Source organism: Convolutriloba macropyga, chromosome 4 (genome assembly GCF_964194025.1).
Source record: "Convolutriloba macropyga chromosome 4, txConMacr16.3, whole genome shotgun sequence".
NCBI lineage: Eukaryota > Metazoa > Xenacoelomorpha > Acoela > Convolutidae > Convolutriloba > Convolutriloba macropyga.
The window spans coordinates 25078242-25097953 of NC_134471.1; the positions used below are offsets into that span (position 1 = coordinate 25078242).

A 19712-nucleotide genomic window follows, 5' to 3' on the forward strand; every position below is an offset into this window, starting at 1 on the left:
AACGCTTTTTATCCCACCATTTAAATATGACGGAAGTAGAAATCTAGCATCCGCTGTCACAACCTTTTAAAACTCCAAAAACAGATTTGTACTTTAGCTTCCTATAGTAGTCTTCTGTGATTAAATTTTTGTCGGTTTTTCGAAAAATTAACCCAATAGTAATACAAAATGCAATATTCATTTTTGGTTTGTTGGAATATTTATTTTCCTAATTGATTTTTTTTGCAAGCGTATGTAATGAATAAATGTTTTTTTGGATGCGCAACAAAAAATTGGTCTATGTGTGAACTCAATTCATACAATAACTGATTGGATTATATTGGGGCGCGGTCTTTATTATTTTTTGAAATTTTGTTATTTTTATGTTGATTACTGACGAAAATGATTTCATATGAAGGCCCAATTAATGATAGACCCTATTTAAAAGAAAATGAGGCCAAGTGAATATATATTTTGTCTTCAGAGAAAAGCTCAAAATTTTATGGCTTTGACAATGTGTTTTCGTAAACTTTTAAAATTTGATTCCTTTTTTCCTCAATTTGTTGTTTGTCTGCAGCCTCATGACTATGTATATTTTATAAAAATCCACTTTGATTCATTGAGAGATAGAGTTGAACCTACGATATGCTTTCAGTTGTTCTTTAATACCTCTTAGGGGTTTGAATATATTTGTTTTAAGAAAACTTCAGTGAAGTTTTTAAGTTTGTCAAATTTTTTAAATCTCATTTGTTCAGATGTAGCTTATTCTCAATGTGTAAATAGCAAAATTTATACCAAAAGATAAAAAATGGAGTTGCAAGCGAAAAATGTCTTTGTAATGGTTTTCAATGTCTAATGGCATCAACACTGGTTTCGATAATTTGTTTGTGAAATTTTGAGCTCTGTCCGTGTTTGTTGTTTTTTTGTCCTCTTATGATTCGAGTCCTTTAGTAAGAAGTAAAGCTGACTTCTTGAGCAGTTACAAGATAATCTGTTTGTTAAGTTGAAAGCTTATGTTTTGTTTGAGAAAAATCAGTGGATTTTTGAGCTTTGTGACTTTGTCAATTTTATTTGTAACAATCCTATTTCTGTCAATTTCGTAGCTTGGTCTTTATAACGACAGGTTGCATCCACTTTCCAGTTAACCAAGATCCAATCTTATAATGTTTTTGTTTCGAACTAATGGTTTTTTGGCTTTGGTATTACGCGTTTTCATACGAAGTGATTTCTGGATTTTTGCCACTTCTTAGATTTTTTTCAACTTGCCACATTATTGCCCTAATGCTGTGCCCTGATTGGCGTTGAAAAGAAGTGCAATTGAGGATTTGTAATTGTTTTAATGACTATCTTATGATTTTTACGATTGCGACACCGCTTTCTTGTTACATTTCGTTAAATTTTTCGTTTTTGCCGTTCTTTTTTTAGTTCTGTGATGTACTATGGATGATGACATGTCTCAATTGCTTCCTATGAAGTATAAATTATCTTTCCTTGTGAACCTTGTTGATAAGTATTGGTTTTAGTCAATTTGAATTGGTTGTTTTCAAAAAGAGAAACGTAGTTTTGATTTTTGCTCTTCTTTGTCGACCTGCTACCGAGCCTCATTATTGACTGATCTCATATCTTATCTAATGAAGTACAGGTTAATTTGTTTTGCTTAAGTTCTATGTGATTTCTGTAAGTTTTTTGAAATATACACTTGGAGTTTTGGTCATAATTCTTGCTATTTGACTTTTACGTTTGTCTTGTTCCGTAGTCTCATTAGTGGCAGGTGTCATCAATCCTCTAGTGCGGGATTACTTGATTCATTTAGTGATTTGTTGAGCTATATGTGACTTTTTGAAAGTTTTCTATCTCATTTGGTGGGCCTTTAAGTCAAAACGCGGATGAGGGGGGTCGGAACATTATGTGCGAACGCACGTTACCGAGCCTCGTTGTTTGTGAGGCAATCTTATCTGATTTTTGCCGTCGTAAACGTTAAATGATATATCCAAACATCCATTCTTCTTACGTGTCTCGAATTTCAAGCGTGGGGCCAGGAAATTTTGGAAAAGGTGGCTCACTGTATTGAAGGTTTTCGGTCAAAAGCTAGCGCCAATAAGTTTTATTCTTTGCTCTTTTCAAAACACTGTAAGGCTGCTGCTGCTGCTTTGTAATGTATTAATCTGTTCCACAAAAGGATCGAAGTTGATTATTCGCCTATCATCAAAAGTTAAATGATATCTCCAAACATCAAATCCTTACTTTGGAAATGAAATAGTAATTGAATTGCAGAACTACTGTTATATAAGGGCTTATCATAATTTGTGATTTTTAGCCAGACAGTTTCAAAATAGTTAAATAGTTGGCAGTGCAGCTATCAGATACAGAATTTGTGCAAATAATTCACTGTACTATAATCAGGTTTCTTATTGAAGTCCTTTTTTTAAAAGAATCAAATTAGAAGCATTTTATTTCTAAAGAAATTAAAATGCACTCTTTTAATTGGTCTGGAAGCAAATTTGAAGCACTTATTGTAAATGTGTGTCTTTTTTTTTCATAAGGTTTCCAGAATATTTAAAATGACTGTCATGGTATGTGGTTCAATCTGTTAAATCGCGACTAGGTTGAATGGAGAACTTATTAGTCTGCATTTTGTGATGAAATTGAAGACAACCAGATACAACTGCGGTGTGAGAAAGGATAACCCAAATGAATGTTGGGTTATTTTGAGTGACAGCGAATAATGTATTACAAGCGCAACTGTGTCTAATCGCTTCAATATTTCCCAAATCCCAACCCATTTCTCAATCTGGGATACAAGTACCATTCCTCCTCCTCCCCCTTCCTTTTTATCCATCTTTTTTATCTCTGCATTCCCTAAATCAAATGCATTTTTATCCGCTTTCCCATCTTCCATGCCACTTGAAAAAAGTGACGTAAAATTTATGTACAGACTCAATATTCTGTATACCTTCATTTCGAGCAAATGGGACTTTTTAGCTAAGTAGATAAAAATAACTTAGTCTATAATGAATAGCTTGTGCTCAATTCTTATGCCTTTCATTAAATCTATTTCTGATGCACAAGTTGTTTTCAAACAAAATATTGTCAGTTACTGAGTAACAAAAGCGCGTTTAAATTGCAGCTATCATCTTTATCAACTTATTTTTGCCACCTTGTGGTCGTTACGATTTCCTGAACTTCCTTTAATTTGTCCAAAATATTGTTTCCCGAAGGCACAATTATAACATTATTTATATATTGGCAAGCAACCCCTACGATTTATGCTTCATTTGATTTTTTCCATATTCGTACTTTTATTGTACCAATTTTGTTGATTTTATTATCCTTAAATGGTGGCGAAATCTGCGAGCGAGACGCTATAATTCAAAGAAATTCCGCATTTTGTTCTATTCCAATTGTGTTTTATCTGTCGCTAGGAAAACTAGTCGGCGAAACAGAGGCAAAACAGAAAAAGTTGAATTTCATTCACGTCGGCTTTATATAATAGAAATTATCTAACTGTGAAATATGCCTTTCATACACAGATTTCTTACCCCTCGCGAGGAGAGGAATATGGTCTACAAAACCTTTTCAAATGCAGGTAAGAAAGCCATGTTACAATTTAAAGCTATGGCCCAGATTGAGACATAGCTCATACATATATATGTGCGTGAATAATTCCTTGAGTATTTCAGTCGTCTCTTTGAAAGTTGGAATGTAAATAATAAACTGCCTTCTCTATTTTGAGGTGAAAGCTGTAATAACCAGGCTGTTTAGTTGGATTTAAGTTGGTGGAAGCGACGTCCTGTTTTTGATCAAATAAATTAACTTCTACGCTTGTCAAAAACAAATATCACCTGATACCTTTTATAGATAGGGTTCATATAAGGGTAAATTTAATTCAGAATTTTAATAAATTTCACTTCAGACTTGATTTCATGCGCTCCAATTTGAAATAAACTTGGCAATGAACACCAGTCGTCCCAAAAGCTATTATCAACCGAACTATTCAGTTTATTGTTTCAGTGACCTAAACATTAACTGACGTATAAAGCTACAAGTTCAGTGTATACTTACTCAAGAGAATATCAAAGATGGAAAATCTGTCTTCAAACTTTAAAACATTTCCAAGAGAATTGTCTTTTCATGCAAATACATAGATTACTTCGGTGAAAGAACTAAAGGAATCCGGTATGTCATACTAAGCATCGCAAGCCTTCAAAGATAAAGTTTTAAACAAAAGATTGTGGTTATTGTTGCTGCTCACTCCAATAAAATCCTTCAGAGCCTCCACGCCGTTTTTTGGTTCAAAAACTGAATTGACGGTGTTCGAATAGTTGGCCGACTTCATTAAGATTCATCATAAGCAGGTCCGTTCAGTCTAAATCGCGAAATGTTTGATTGCTCTTGAACGAAGTTCATAGCAGTTATTGTAAACGTGCTGGTCTTTTTTGTGCAAATTTTTGGCTTGACCATTTTGCGCTTTGCTTCTAGAACATTCTTTGACTTCTCAAGTGACTTCACGCTTTCGTTCTTCATTTTTGAGTGATCTCTATTGCTCTCACTCATAACTTTATGAGCAATAAAACTTTATTGCTCATAAAGTTTTTTACAGCATATCAAAATTATGGGCCTGCCAGCCAAGTGGGCAGTGCCTCTCGCTATGAATTGGTAGGTCAGTGGTTCGAATCCCGGCGGGTTGAAGTGTTTTTCTACTCGCCTGTCGCTCGAGAGCAATTCTTCTGACATTAGTCGGTTTATGTTTGAAGTATTTTACTTCGAATTTCGTAGATTTTACTACGTAATATTTGAACAGATTAAATTTTAGTGTTGAGTGCTTCCTTCGTTTTTTGGCTGTCTTCTTCCTGTTCTTTTTGAAATTTTGCTTATAAGGTTCCTATCCGTGATTGATTTTAAAAAATGACTTTGGAAAAATTTTGCATTGAATTCTATGAACGTCATTGCTGTTTTGACTAGTTTTCAGGACTTGTCTTCTCTCCTTTCGACGTTCTTTTGTGCCATGCGTTGCTTTTGCTATTACATTTACTTTTTCAAAAATTTATTCAAAATATGTTAAGTTTCCAACTTGCTTCAAAATCTATGATGTCGCGGCCCCCAGCTTACTGCCCTCTTCTACTTCTTATTAATTTTTATGCAATGCAATTGCTGGATATTTAATTAAAATTTTAAATGGGGGTCATTGTCATCACGGGGGCCCAAAACCTTATATTTCTTATGTTTTCCATTGTCATAATTTTCTTACTCAGATTGTTCCCTGGCACTGATTTTCAAAAAATATCAAATTTAATAATAAACAATTGTTCCAAATATAATAAGTATAATTGTTCCAATTCACAACGAAATTGGGAACGAGGGGAACTTCACAACGAGGTTGGGAACTTTTTACCAACCCGAATTCTAATTGCTCTCGAACGAAGTTTGATTGTGTTATCGTAGTCCTGTCTTAATGCTAATTTTTTTCTTGGCCTTTTCGTCTTTCAGGGTGTTTTTTTTATTTCCTTTGCCTTTTTGAGTGTTACTTGACTCAAAATTTTTATGAAAACAGTTTGAGTAACTCAAAAACTCAAAAGTAACACTCAAAAAATCAAACGAAATAAAAGTCATTGTGAAAGTCGAAAAGGCTGAGCAAAAATGTAACCTTAAGACAGATAATAGCATCAAAATTTGATAATAGCATCAAACTTTGTTCGAGTGCAATTGGAAGTCGGGTCGGTATAAAGTTCGCAACCTCAAACGCTAAACTTAATTGGCGACAATATACAACTAAAAGTCAAATGAAAAATGCACCAAAATTGATTTCATTTGTACACTTTGTCATTTGAATCCCTTCAATGAGTGGATCACCCCACAAGCCCCCCCCCCCCCTGTTCGGCCAATTTTAGTCGATGGATGTTATTTGGGGAGAGATATAAATCTGGTTAAAGTTTCACGGCCTAACCAAAAAAAGTTTCACGGCCTAAGCTTTTGTATAACTTATATTGGGCCTGCTGGTCTTTTCATGTGATTTTTTGTACTAATCAATGTTTTTACGACTCAAAGAAGAGTAATAGTGTTTCTACTTTTTTAAATCGGTGACTTCTATTTTAGAGGCTTCAGAGAAAGTCAAATTATGCACTAGTGAAGTGTTAGGTTAAACTGCTTAAAAAAATTCAAAAGCAGTTGAGAGAATTTAGAGTGGTTTTCGTTCATGATTAATTGCCCTTGAACGAAGTTCATAGCAATTATTGTAAACATGTGTGTCTTTTAATGCAAATTTTTCGTTTGACTATTTTGCGCTTTTCTTCTAGAACATTCTTTGACTTAAGTGACTTTTTAACGCTTTCGTTCTTCATTTTTGAGTGATCCCTATTGCTCCGAAGTAAAGCTAATATTAAATCGGTTGCAGAATAGGAGAGATTAGTGATCTGTAGCACAGTGGTTAATGGTTGTGGCTGGGGATCGGGAGGTGAGTGGTTCGAATCACGGCGGGACACAGGTTTTTTTCCACCCATAAAGAAAAATTGATCTAGGCTACAGCCCCTGAATTAAATTGCCTCGCCTGCCGTTCAAGAGCAATTCTTCCGACATTTGTCGGTTTTTGTTTTATTCTGAGATAGAGAGAGAGAGAGAGCGTGAAAAGTAGGTGCGAAGAAATTTTCGTCTAGCGAGCGAGTTTTGTTGATCATGTGCGGCTCTTTCCGAAGGAATTTGTTTCAATTAACTAAACTAGTAATGTAGTTTGGAGGACTTTTTGATCATCTGATAAAATATTTGACTTTTAAGTGCAATTTGGTGCTATTTTTTTGTTATTTTGCCCTGTTTAGCAGTTTTTGTCAGCTTATTCCATTTTTCATAGCATCTGGGGAGTTTTTGGTTCAAATTAGGTATATTAGTGGCTTAGTTGGTCTTTAGTTTTAATAGATTTTAGTCTTGAGTTGTGCTTGCTAAAGAATGGGGTAATTGTAATTAAATTATTGCCAATTTTGCCAAGTTTTTTGCCTATTTCTTCTGAATCAAGCATTTGGAAATATCTCTGTTGTTCGCCATTCAACCGAAAGATATTTTGTAGCTTTTTGAACTGAGACTTGATAGTTCAAGGTTTCGTACATCTCATTTTTTACTGAAACAAATTATACAAATTCGTATTTCTTTCAGATTTTTTGTTGTTTGCCTTTTTATTGTTAAGAGTTTCTGTGGCTGGAATTGCGCAGTGCACTGATCAAACGATTATAAACTGTTATTCCTAAATAACAATCGAGAGGTAGCATTTTAAGTTTTTTTTGGAGTTTTGTAACAATTTTTTCATTGTGTCTTCTGCTTCACCTTTCCTCGTTTTTCTGTATGCAGCGTTTCTCGTGTTTCTTTATATCAAAAGGTCGTCAATTATTGAATGCAAAGTATTTGTGTTGCAATAAAGTTTGGCAAAAGTGGTTTCAGTGGCGCAACCTGGTATAAAATTTTAGCATATGTTTTTTCCGGATCTTTTTAGCCTTTCGCCCTCCCACTAACCCCCCATGCTCCGGTCCCATCTACTCCAACCCACCTTTTACTCCCCTCTCGACCACCCCCTCCGACGAACACTCAATCCGCCAGCATTCTGCTCTCCCCTCCCTCACTCCATGCTCACCTCATGACCTCATTGTTTCGTCTCACTGTTTACACCCTTTTTAAATACTAAACAGTCAATTTGAAAGCAAATTCTGGTGATTAAATGCTACCGTTTCTAATATTTTCATCAGCTGGGATCTAAATTTTGGACTTCTCGTTTTTATCAGCAATCTGTGAAGTCAGACCGCTTTTTAATTATCGAATGAAAATTAAAGACCAATTTCGAGTATTTAAAATGCTATGTGTTCATTGTGTGAGTATAAGTCTTTTAAGCTAACTATAAAATCAAGGTGGGTTGGAACCGTGTTCATGAGGGCAAACAGATTAAAATAACTAGTCAAATGCTGCTGTGAAAAAAAAGTAATGCCAAATTTTAATTTTTCTCTAAAATATATGCTGCGAAAACTACTTTGCTCTCGAAGAAATATTCGATGTCTGATTACCATAAGGATTTTTAAAAATGAGTTATGTATGTTGGAAATAATATGAAGAAGTTTAAGTTGAATAGATGAATCTCGTACTTCAGTGATGAAGCAATACCCTGAGAAGTTCGACGCCATAATGGCCCAAATATGGAAGATGCCATTTGAGAAGTTGCTGCGTGCGTCTCTGACGTCACACCACGTGAACATCTACGTGGACTTGGCTGCCAGTCGTGTCACTGGAGTGTCCCAGTATGACAGATATGTGAAACACGTGAGGCGCATGTCCAGGGTTATCGGGGAGATAGAAGACACGTGAGTTGAGTCTATGAATCCAATAAGATATTTTCAGTTAGAGACCTCCTCTTTCTTCTGCCATCTTAGTGAACGCATGACATTGTCATCGTAACAACATGGAAATTAATGAATAATTACAACCTGAATTTTCCATGTCTCAGGAATGCACAAATTGCTAGGAACTTTCCTTTCACCTCTGTAGATTTTGACGCTACATAATCGATTCTTTTACTCCTTTTTAATGGTATAAATTGACTGTGATGGCTGGTATCACCTCTTATCGGGCTATATAAACCACTATCAGTGCGAAAACAAGCATTTGATTGTTCAGACATGGTAATGAAAACCATTGTTTTTCATGGGAGAAATGGAAAATGTTCCGATCACTATTTTGCAGGCCTTTTGTGGATCTTCCGCGAACAGATGATGTGTTGATGGACCATCTGTTCATGAAGGTATGTGAGTTCTGTCCCCGCAATCAGCACCAGACCGCAGAAGTTATAACAAACGAACTGTACGAGCAGGGATACATCGAGGGCAGGGGTGACATCATAGACATGTTGGAACAGCCACTTCTACTGCAGAAGAGAGTCAAACATATTTACAAACAGATCGAGGGAGGAAATACGCCGCCGTGAGTCCTCATTTTCTTTTAATTAACCTTTTAGCACCTCGAAAGTAAAAGCTGTTTATTTGCCCCACCGTCTGAAGATATCTAGATATCTAATTTAAGCTCAGGCTTCCTGTTTTTCAAAGGTGATATACATATTTACTTGTATGATTTGTCGACTTGATCTTGTTGTTGTCCCCATGGTTCAATTGAATTGATTGATTGATTGATTAAGTTAATCATGTTATGCCCGTGTTATCTAAAAATGATATTTTCATCCCGATCTTATTAACTTCCAATTATTGGATAATTAATATAGTTTTTAATAACTAATATAGAACTTAATAGATCTAAAGTTTTTTTGACACATAGAAAATGCATTGACGCTACCTAACGTTTCACTCGACAATACTAACAAGACTGTTTGACAAATATGAAAATTCAAACATACGCCTGGTGTGTTTAGGGAGTTAGAGGATTTTGGGTACAACTCAGTCTACCCGGAGACAGTCTCCCTAGCCTCAATTGCAGAGTCTTCCACTCACTGTGGTGGAGCATCCACTGCCCATAACACAACTACTGCCACCTCCAGTTATTGCGAGGGATCCTCCGACTCCTTGCGCAGCAGTGCCTCAGCTATCTTCACCAACAACTTCGATGAACTCTTTGAACAGGCTGCAATCTATAATGGCGAAAAGTACAATGCTACCGTCGGCGTCAGGTAATACAAAAATATTTTCGCAGCTTTTGTTTCTGTTTATAAAAATAACGAGCAAAACTCTAAAAGAATACTGTAGAATAACTCAACTATCTGACAATTAATCAAAATGACTGAATCGACTCTTAAATTACGTAAGCTTTTAGGTTAAACACATTAGACTACAGCTTTTCAATACTCGATATCACTCGGCCTCTGTTCAATTTATTAATTACTCGATAAGTCGAAAAGCAATAGTCTTTTATACTCGTTATCTAGTTGCCATGACAGCTAAATTTTCCCATTGGTCGCATTTTCATCTGCGGTCGTAAAGATAACGAATTAAAAAATTTTCCCCTGAAAACGTTGTTCTCTCTAGCTAGCATGCCCAAACTAGCAGTCTTAGCAAAATTTGTCTCGCTGAATGGGTTTTCTGTTGATGTTGTTTGTGGTTGAAGTTGACTCCTATATTTGCAGGTCTTCATCTTCAATTGACTACTCAACTTCAGGAGACGCGACACAAATCACACCCACAAAATCTACTTCCAAAAGAGACTACTCTCCACAGGTTGATGCTTTGCATTTGGAAATGGTCAATGAGGTACAACATCCTCACCAACCAAAATCGGAGAGCCCAGGACGAGGAGATTTGATGGGTAAGTATATTTACACATGAGAAAGCCTTCGGTTAAGCTTGAGATGAAGCGAAGTTCGCAACAACGATTTGCTTCTTTTTTGTATATGTAGTTTTGTGGTCTTTTGTGGGCAATATTTTTCTTCTTCCTACCGCCAGATAGTAGGCTGGAACACCAGTTTTTTTGTACCATTTGGCGGAAATCTAGTGAATATTAAGTAAAAGTTTTAGTGAATAGCTCATCTTTCATTGATATGTGTTGTGAAACATTCACTAAAATTTACTTTTCACTAAAATTATTCACGTCTCACTACAGTTCAATCCAATTGTGCAAAAAAAATGGTTTATAGCCTCAGCAAAGGACGGACAGTTTGTGGACACTTCCCTTTTCCTGCGAACAGCGAGGAACTGAGGAATGTCTGGTAATTTCAAAAATTAAAGGACGGATAACAGATGTTGAAATTTTTGCCACTCTTTTTGTTGTTGCTGCAGTTTTAATGAAAACAATTGAAAGAACTTAATTAAACAAAATGATTACCTCTGAAAGTAATATTTTCCCTATGCACTTGCAAATCAAGATATGGTATTTAGTCGAGCGGTTCTCATTGTATATTTAAGTGACAGTTTTGAAGTTCTCTAGCTTTTAACAAACGAAAATGACCTGGAGAAAGTAAAATAAAAGTAAGTCGTTGTTTTCCGTTGAATGTATTCAAAGGTATTGAGTATAGGTTAAAGATTAGAAAGTCATAAAGACAAGAAAACTAATATCTGCTGCGTATCTGAGCTTTTTAATGGAAATTTTGCTTCTGAAAGTGCTCGATAGCGTTCAATCTGATTGGGGGTCAGTTTTTGCACATTAGCCCCAAAGGTATTGAGAATGTTTCTAGTTTCGAAGACCATATTGATAACGTTAGCTAAAAGTTATTAAAAATTATTATTAGTTAAAAGTTGAAAGTTGTGTTTTCTGTAAATAATTTGTGGTCAAATTTGCCGGCAATGCATACCGCGGAGCGCTAGATTTAGAAAATTATGAAAATCTAAAATAATCTATTGTCACAAAATCTAGTCGTATGAAAAACCAGCTACGGTAAGTAGAGTTTGCTTCCAAAGATGTCAAAATTTATTGAAAATGCACATCCATCGTTCAATTACCAGCTTCAGTTTAATAAGCATTGAAGATATTACTGAGGTCTACATTGTTGTCAATTGCTCTCAAACGAAGTTTGTAGTAATTATATAGTCCTGTCGGTCTTTTTTATGCGATTTGTCTCTTGACTGAATTTTCTTCTGATCCATTTGACTTTTCGTCCTCGAAAACGGGATAAACAGCTAGCGCCCAGCGGGCATTAAGTGCTCCTAGAGCCTTTCAGCTCTGTTTCTGCTCAAAATGTTTTTAAGACATACTTATGGTGTGAAGGGCGGTTCTTTGAGGTTGAAGACCCCTCCACTGTTGACCCCCCAATATTGCCTCCGCGCTCTGTTACCCCCACCCCCTCCCCCCCCCCATCAGCCCCCCGTGTCTACCTACTGACTAGCAACCGCTTGCTAAAAACACGCAAATTTATACTAGTTTGCCCAATTTTTTCAAATTTCAAAAGGGATACTGGATACTCTCTTGAGACAATTAAGTGGTTCTGGAGATTTTTATTTCACGATTTTTATCAAGATTTTGTTAAAATTTGCAATTGTTTTAAAAATTTTTGAATGTTTTTTTCTTTTCTTGAGGTTAACGATCATTACTGGCGAACGGAACTTGCGGATGTCTTGCAGATGGGTTACTTGACAGAACTCCATTGACAAAAAATGGTTTTGAACTTTTTTCATTGCAAAATATGGAAACTTTTCTTTCAGATTTGGCTTAATTTCATCATCTGTTATCCTCATTAACGTTGTTATAGTAGAAATGTTTTTATCATAAATGACTTAACTGGCACTTTTTAAGAAATCCTTGTTAATTGCTCTCAGAAGCAGTTTGTGGCAAATATATTAGTCCTGTTTCTCTTTTATGCAATTTTTCGCTTGACTGATTTTTGGTCTGACCCATTTGACTTTTCGTCTTCGGAAACGGGATGAAGAGGTGAGCATTCAGTTCTCATAAAGCATTTCAGTCAACTAGTCTCCAAGTATGTGATTCACAGAAACTGTTTTGTAGAATAATACTCATGGAGTGAAGGGCGATTCTTGGAGGTTAACTGTGCAGCCATAGACCCCTCCCCGGGTGCTCCCCCCAGCTGCGCTCACCTCATGTCACTTTAGTTAAGCTAAAGCTAGCCTCGCTAAACCGTGATGAAGCCAATCGCTCGCCGGTCGTTTGAGAGCAATTCGACCGACGTTAGTCGGTTATGTTCTCCAACGTTGTGGTTTTGGCAAAGTTTCAGAAGTTTGTGGATACGATGTTAAAACTCGCGTTAAAAGATACCTTAGCGTCTATTACGATGTTAAAACTCGCGTTGAGATGCGACTATTACGCGTTAAAAGTTTGCGACAATATTGGTTTGTAGTCGTAATCTCTTTAACCTTTGATGACCCCGAATGGAACTTTTTTTTGTTGATGCTTTTTGAAATGAAAATCTAACAACTCTTATGCCTGTGGTCTATAGAGCCGAATATGGACTCAAATTTTGATTTTTGAAGTTCTAATGGTTGGTAAATGACTGGTTTAAAACTATATGTTTTAGTATTGTTCTGGTCAGTTAAGTTAAGGCAGGGCTCTTGCGCTCGAGGCTGAACTCGAATTGCCTAACTATTTTCTTACTCATTAAGACCCAAATTTTGCAGCTTCAGGTATCAGATTACGGCCAGTTCGATTACAATTCGTTAATTAGTTTTGACCAAAAACACACGAAATGCAAACATCTACCTGGTCGATCTTTCGCTCTGAACAAAATATCCGAACATAGAATAGCCCACAATTTGATAGTTTAGGAACTGGGCTTCCCGTATATTTTCCAAAAAGCTTGCCTTAGGCATATAATGTTTTTTTTTCAAGTTTTCTTAGTAGCTTGTTCAGCTAATGTCACGCTGTAACCTAGTTTGAATGAAAGTCTGACCAAATGTGGAAGTAAGTACGAAAATATAAAGAAACGTGTTTAATAGCCGCCTCAGCTTCTCAGCCGGCTATTATAGTGCTTCAATTTTACAACTCAAAGAATTTGAATTGTATTGGGGCGCTGTCTTCAGATCTGTTCACACGTTTTCATGATTTTTGAAGTCAAATTGGAGTAGTGATTTTGGTCACGCCGAAACATGAAGTGGAGTGAAAAAGCCATTGGTTTTGCGGCGTGAGTTTTTTTTTGCTCTAAGTTTAAAGTAGATTGAGAAAACGATGTTTGAAAAAAAATTTGCTTTCTCGCTAGTGGTTTTTTGTTCACATGCGGCAATTTCACTTTGATTTTTACTGTTTTTTTCAATTTTTTAGATAGAATTTTTTTCTAAATGGTTTTCACAGTCCATTCACAGCTCATTCTAGGCCTAGTTTTTTGTTTGAACCAAAATTTCATTTCTCGCTAGTGGTTTTTGTTCACATGCGGCAATTTCACTTTGATTTTTACTGTTTTTTCGATTTTTTAGAAAGAATTTTTTTCTAAATGGTTTTCACAGTCCATTCACAGCTCATTCTATGCCTAGTTTTTTGTTTGAACCAAAATTTCATTTCTCGCTAGTGGTTTTTTGTTCACATGCTGCATTTTGACATTGGTTTTCTGTTTTTTTTTCTTATTTTTTATCTGATTTTTTTAAAAATGGTTTCCTTGATTCACTCTTAGTCCATTCTAGGTCTAGGTTTTCTGTTTATTCAATGAAAATTCTTTGAATTGTACTTCAGGACTAGTCCTGCTATGTTTTTTACAATTCAAAGAATTTGTATTGTATTGGGGCGCTGTGTTTTTTTTTTAAGATGTGTTCACACATTTTTCAATGACTTTGATCTTTCAAAACGGGATAAACAGGTAAAGCCCAGCGGGCATTAAGTTTCATTAGAGGCCCAAAGAGGGCTTTAGTAGTCATTAAAGTGCTTAGAGTGGTACAGCTGCTGGGATGGCCTTAATTGAAGGTTAAAAGGTCGTTTTTAGGAGTTTTTGGGCTCAAAATGCTGCAATTTTTCATGTTTTTTTGTGATTTTTTTTAGTTTTTTGTTTGATTAGTCTTCGGTTGAAGTTTTTAAAAGTTGACGAAGGCCTTTTTCGAGACATACTTACTTTTTATGAGTATTTTGATGAGCTATATGTTTTGGTACTACAAACACAAACACGCAAAATGATACTAATTTTTGCAATTTTTTTCAAGTTTTTTGAAAGTTTTTGTCATTTTTTGAGTTTTTCCAGCTTCAGGGGCCGAGGAATCTCCTTTGAGGTCTGATAATAGCGCACTGCATAGTTTCTAGTAACAGCGGATTGGTTTTCAACAATTTAATGTCTCAAATTTTAGCACATTTTTGATAAAGTTTGCAGTTTTTTTCAAGGTTTTCTAAAGTTTTCGTCAGTTTTTCGTATTTGTCCAGTCTCAAGTACCAAAACACCTAGTCCACGGTCTGATGAAAGTTACTGCATGGTTGTTAGTTTCAATGGATTTGTTTTCAACAATTTAACTTCTCGATTGTTAGAAATTTCTTGATAAAATTTGCCATTTTTTTAAGTTTTTCCAAAACATTTGTCTTTTAGTGAGTTTTTCTCACCTCAGTAGCCAGGTAACATCATCCATGGTTTGATAGTATGTTATTAAATAGTTGCTAGGGAGCAAGTGAGTGGTTTTCTACATTCTATTTGAAAGAATTTCTATTTTTTGATATTTGAAGTTTTTTCTAAAAATTATTGAGTATCGGTCTTTGAGCCCATGGATTTTTGAAGGCTTGGAATTGGGTTACGGAATGGCGTCCAATAGCCTCTAGATACACAGAAAGTATTCTGAAGATTTTAATATCACGATTTTCCGTAACATTTCATTAAAATTTGCGATTGATTTCTTTTTTTTTTGAATTTTTCGGTCATTTTCGAGTTAATCGATCTTCAAGGGCCAATGAATTTCTTTCAGTTATTGCAGATATAATACTCGACCGATTTCAGAAACAAAAATTGGTTTTGAACATATTTTTGAAATAGGTATAATTAAAGAGATCAATTTTTGCCTTAGGGGTAAAAGCTTCTAGAGTTTTAGCAATGAGTATATTTTTGTTCAGTTTTTTTGATTGTTTTAATTTCTCAGTTTTTTGGAGATGATTTTGTTTCTGTTTTCGCTGGCATTGTTCATGTGATCCGCTTGTCAGGTAGAGTACTTCTAAGTTTTTCATTCAATTCTTTGATTTGTATTTCAGGACTTGTCCTGCTATGTTTTACTTCGTCGAATAAAAATTTATTGCTTTACCTTAGTTCACAGCTCTCTCTCATTCTGCTAAAAGTGTTTTTAGACAGCAGTTGCTCAGGAAAGAAATTCGAAATGAACAGATTCCGTATCAAAAAACGAAATCAGAAATAGAAACGGGATAAACCCGTAAAGCCCATTTTTTGATTCCCGTTACTCGAACTTTGTTCTGTTACCATCTCTAATGCTTATTGGTATTGATACTAGCCCCTTTTTGGTATCACTACGAACTGAGTATGTTCAGCTCCAAAATAACATCAAAATAGTTCGCACTTTAAGATTGTACAAAAATCATTTTTCACTAGTTTCTCTTTCAATCCCAATCTTGATTATGGGAATCAACGGCGACTATTTTCCAGCAATGTGCCGGGTATGTTTAATGACTTTTTCCAAGGAAATCCATGAACTTAGAGCTGAAGCTCAGCTCTATGAGTGATTCCTATTAGCTGCAAAATTTAAGCAAAGTATTAGAATGTGGCCATCAACCATCAAATTAGCCAGAAAACACAGAATGGACAGTCCTCTTATTAATTCTTCAGATTGTAATATACCTTGGTTTTTGTTGAGTTTACTTCTGTGGAATCATTAACGATGAAAAGTTAAAATCGTTAAGGCCATATATTCTTCCTGATAAGCTAGAAAGTGAAACTTGAACAAAAGTTCGATAAATATGATATCAGTAAAACTTGGAGTTCGTAACTTTTTTTGTAATATTTTTTCGTTCAAAAAGATAGTTTTTCTGGGTAAAATGTCATGTAATCGTGTATAGTACACTAATTTTTGGGGTTTGTAAACAGTATTTGCTCAGAATATTAGCTTTTTATGACAAAAGTGAATTTGTTTCTGCTAGTGTTGCTAACTGTTAAAATAGCTCATAATTTTGCCTCTGCATTCAAAACGTTTGAAAAACACGAGTCGATTGCTCTGTCTTCATTGTCAAAAGTTCGATTTTTTTAACCTTCTTTATTCCTCTTGTAATCTACTTGCTCTCAAACGAAGTCTGATTGTTCTCGAACTAATATGATGCAATGAATGCAGTCATGTGGTTCGTTTTTCTGAAAAATTCTTGCTCGACTTTTTTTCTAGAATATTTATTCCAGAACATTTTTCTGCTCGCTTGAGAGATTTTCTGCTCGGTTTTACCAGCGAGTTAACTGGTAAAACCCGAAGGCATTGTCTCGGAGTATCTCTCTTCGAAATATGGTAGGCTCAAATTGTACGGATCACTAAAGCTGATCAGTTAGCAGAACCTCATGGTTAGAAGTTTTAAATTTTATTAGGTTTGGACCCCACGTTGACAACCCGACTACACCCTCATTTTTTCCTGCCCCCTCTTACCCAGTGCGCTGGCTTCCCTAAGCTTTGTGTATGTTTGAACAGATTTTTGGTTTTTGATAGCGAATTATTCTTTCTGGGCGGCTATTTGACTTTGTTTTTTTTCTGGTTTTCTCAACTAATTGTCTCAACGCGTCATACACGTGTTCTAATAATGTTGTTCTATTTTTGATTTGATCAGAAGTTAGTTAATAGTTTGATTTAGACCCTGTTTTAATAAAATAGTGGTTTTTATTTTTGTGTTTTTTTTAGCTGTTGATGTTCTGTTTCTTAGTCGCATTAATGACTGTTATTATTGAATCTTTAATAAAACATAATTGCCGCTTTTCACTGGTTCAAATCATATCAAACAAATTTGACCCTACTTTTTTTTCAATTTTAGCACTTTTTGTTTTGGTCCGTGTTTTTAGTTATTTGTTCGCTGAATTGGTTCGTTAATGACGTCTTTTTGTCTGCATAATGAAGAATAGTTGAATCTGTTTTACGGTTCAAAGTTTAAGTTTATATTTTAGGTTAGAAAGCATCACTTTTTTGAAAATAAAAAATGAGATTTCATTGAAGTGTTATTCTTGCCTGCATTTTGTTACATTTTTTTGTTGTTTTTTCCTTTGTTACATTATTGTCAGAGGAGTATTCTAATTTTTTCAAGATTTCTGCTACCTTTTATTACTAGCTATTGTCTCAAGCAGTTGAAGTCGACTATCAACATCCACGCCTATATTTTGAGAGAAATTCGTCAGCCTCTGGTCGTTAATATTGAATAAGGTCAGGATGCTCGATTTGCGTGCGAAAGAAGAATAATTAACATCTTTCGTGTTTGTCAGATACGGAAAAGAGAGAAGAAGGTAGGGAGAGAGTGGCTCCTTTCATGTTAGCTGTATTGAGTATGGAAAGCAGACAAGTGTCTACTATTAATAAGCTCGACGCTACGATCCCTTGCTTGTGCAGCTGCTAATGAATGAACAAACTGTTTGTGTCTCCTGATTGGGGCTCTTTGCACATTGGTGGCGAGCAACTTTTTTAATCGGGGGAAATTTCTACTGGCTGTTTCAGAATTATTGACGAAACTTCATAGATCCTGTTCCAAAACTTTTGGAGGAATCTTCTAGTCCTTTTATGGCCCTGTTGAGACATTTTACGCTAACGGAGATCTAAAATCCTTTTCAACTAGCTGAATGTATCGGAAACATAATAACACTCAGCTGCATTAGTTTTTGCTCCATAGCTTCAACGTTCTCTCTTCAACTAACTCTCAACGTTCTTCGCATTTCGCGCCCTCTAAACCAAATTCATGGGCTTACAATTTAGATTTTTGGGCTATTTCTAGGCGTCACACGATCAGCCCCTGGTAAGTCTTTTTTGACGGTCTTGAAAAATTAAGAATGGTCTAATTTTCGTAAATGCACAATTTGTTCTTAGTTCTATGAAGTTAGTTCATTGTTATAAATGTTTTATACCAAATTATAGAATAAGTTATCTGTAATTGTGTGGATTTTTAGCGTAGGTTTTGAGTGTCACCTGCGAATGGACTCATTGTTATACGTGCGGCATTGTTTCTTAGCGATAAAGTTCAAGGGAACGGTGCAGCGGAAATATTTGTAAACGGAAGGTGGCCTGGGTAACTATTTGGTAAGTAAATGTGTTTTTTGGATGAAAATTTAGCCCAGTTATAGAAATTTATTATGCAAATCTTAAAAGACCTTCATTTCAAAATTAATAGTATAATTAATAGCCACCCTCATCTTATCAGCCGGCTATTATAGCGCTCCTATTTTTTTACAATTCAAAGAATTTGAACTGTATTGGGGCGCTGTCTTTTTACGACTCGAAGAGGAGTATCGGAGAAGTCCTTTTTTAAATCAATTTTATTGGAGTGATTTTTGAAGCGGGAAACTAAAAGCGTGAAAAAATTTGGAGTGATTTTGTTGCTGAACAAAAGTGAAGAGCCGAGCGAAAAGAGAGTGGTTTTTGTCCACACCACTGTTTTTGAGAGAGCGAGAATTTGATGTGTGGAAAAATTTACTCTGAGCGAGCAAATTTTTTTTGTTCACGTGCGGCTTTTAAAAGCAGTTTTTTGCAACTTTTGATGGTTATGAGGTTTGATTATGATATTATAGTAGTTTTAGGCTCGCTTTGATAGGAATTGAAGGTTTCAAGGAGTTAATTTGAGTTTAATGCTAATTTGGAGGTTTTTGAATAGTTATGCTGATTTTTAGACGAAATTTAATAATTTTTTGCCTGTTTTTTTGTTTTAATGCTCTGAGTGGGATTTGAAATAGAAACTTGTTATTAAGGAATATTCAGATACCAATTAACTAATGTTTTATCGGTGTAAATCTGTTTTTTTCTTGGAAAATTGAGAGAAAAATTGAGAAATTTTAAACCATTTTTATTTTGCAGTTTTTCTTTTTTTATATCTTAGATAAGTTTCTGGGCCTATTATGACTTGCCCATTGTTTTCTGAGACTTTCATTGCTCTAATTGCAATGGAACTTTACTTGGCTTTATGTTTCCTCGTACTATTAAAAAACTCTTTAAGTTTTTCTATTTTTTGTTCAATTTGTTTTTGAATGCCGTTCCTATTCTTCCTCAAATTTTCATGGCATTTGTGGCGGTTCAGGTTTCACAATAGTGGTTCTAGTTGTTTAGTCATAAGTGTGGGCAGTTTTCTCCTTCGAGTTGTTTCCGGAATTCTTCCGGCTATTTTTAGAGATCTGTTCACACCTTTTCATGATTTTTGAAGTCAAATTGGAGTAGTGATTTTAGTCACGCCGAAACAGGAAGTGGAGC

At 35.3% G+C, this 19712-nt stretch overlaps 2 protein-coding genes across 6 annotated transcripts in view; one reads left to right on the top strand and one right to left on the bottom strand.

The window, feature by feature from the left end:
• The window catches only part of LOC142337547 (ras-related protein ORAB-1-like), a 555140-nt gene that overhangs the window by 210498 nt on the left and 324930 nt on the right, over nucleotides 1-19712 (bottom strand). The window lies entirely within an intron of this gene.
• The window catches only part of LOC142337543 (uncharacterized), a 37202-nt gene that overhangs the window by 3240 nt on the left and 14250 nt on the right, over nucleotides 1-19712 (top strand). Inside the window, exons 2-6 of one of the 3 annotated variants that reach the window (XM_075386838.1) lie at nucleotides 2585-3565; nucleotides 8099-8309; nucleotides 8689-8925; nucleotides 9368-9622; nucleotides 10076-10254. In XM_075386838.1, coding sequence (XP_075242953.1) covers nucleotides 3493-3565; nucleotides 8099-8309; nucleotides 8689-8925; nucleotides 9368-9622; nucleotides 10076-10254 — 955 coding nt within the window. In that variant the 5' untranslated portion in view covers nucleotides 2585-3492. The remainder of the gene's footprint in view (nucleotides 1-2584; nucleotides 3566-8098; nucleotides 8310-8688; nucleotides 8926-9367; nucleotides 9623-10075; nucleotides 10255-19712) is intronic. The other 2 variants (XM_075386839.1, XM_075386840.1) reach the window with 2 other exon arrangements.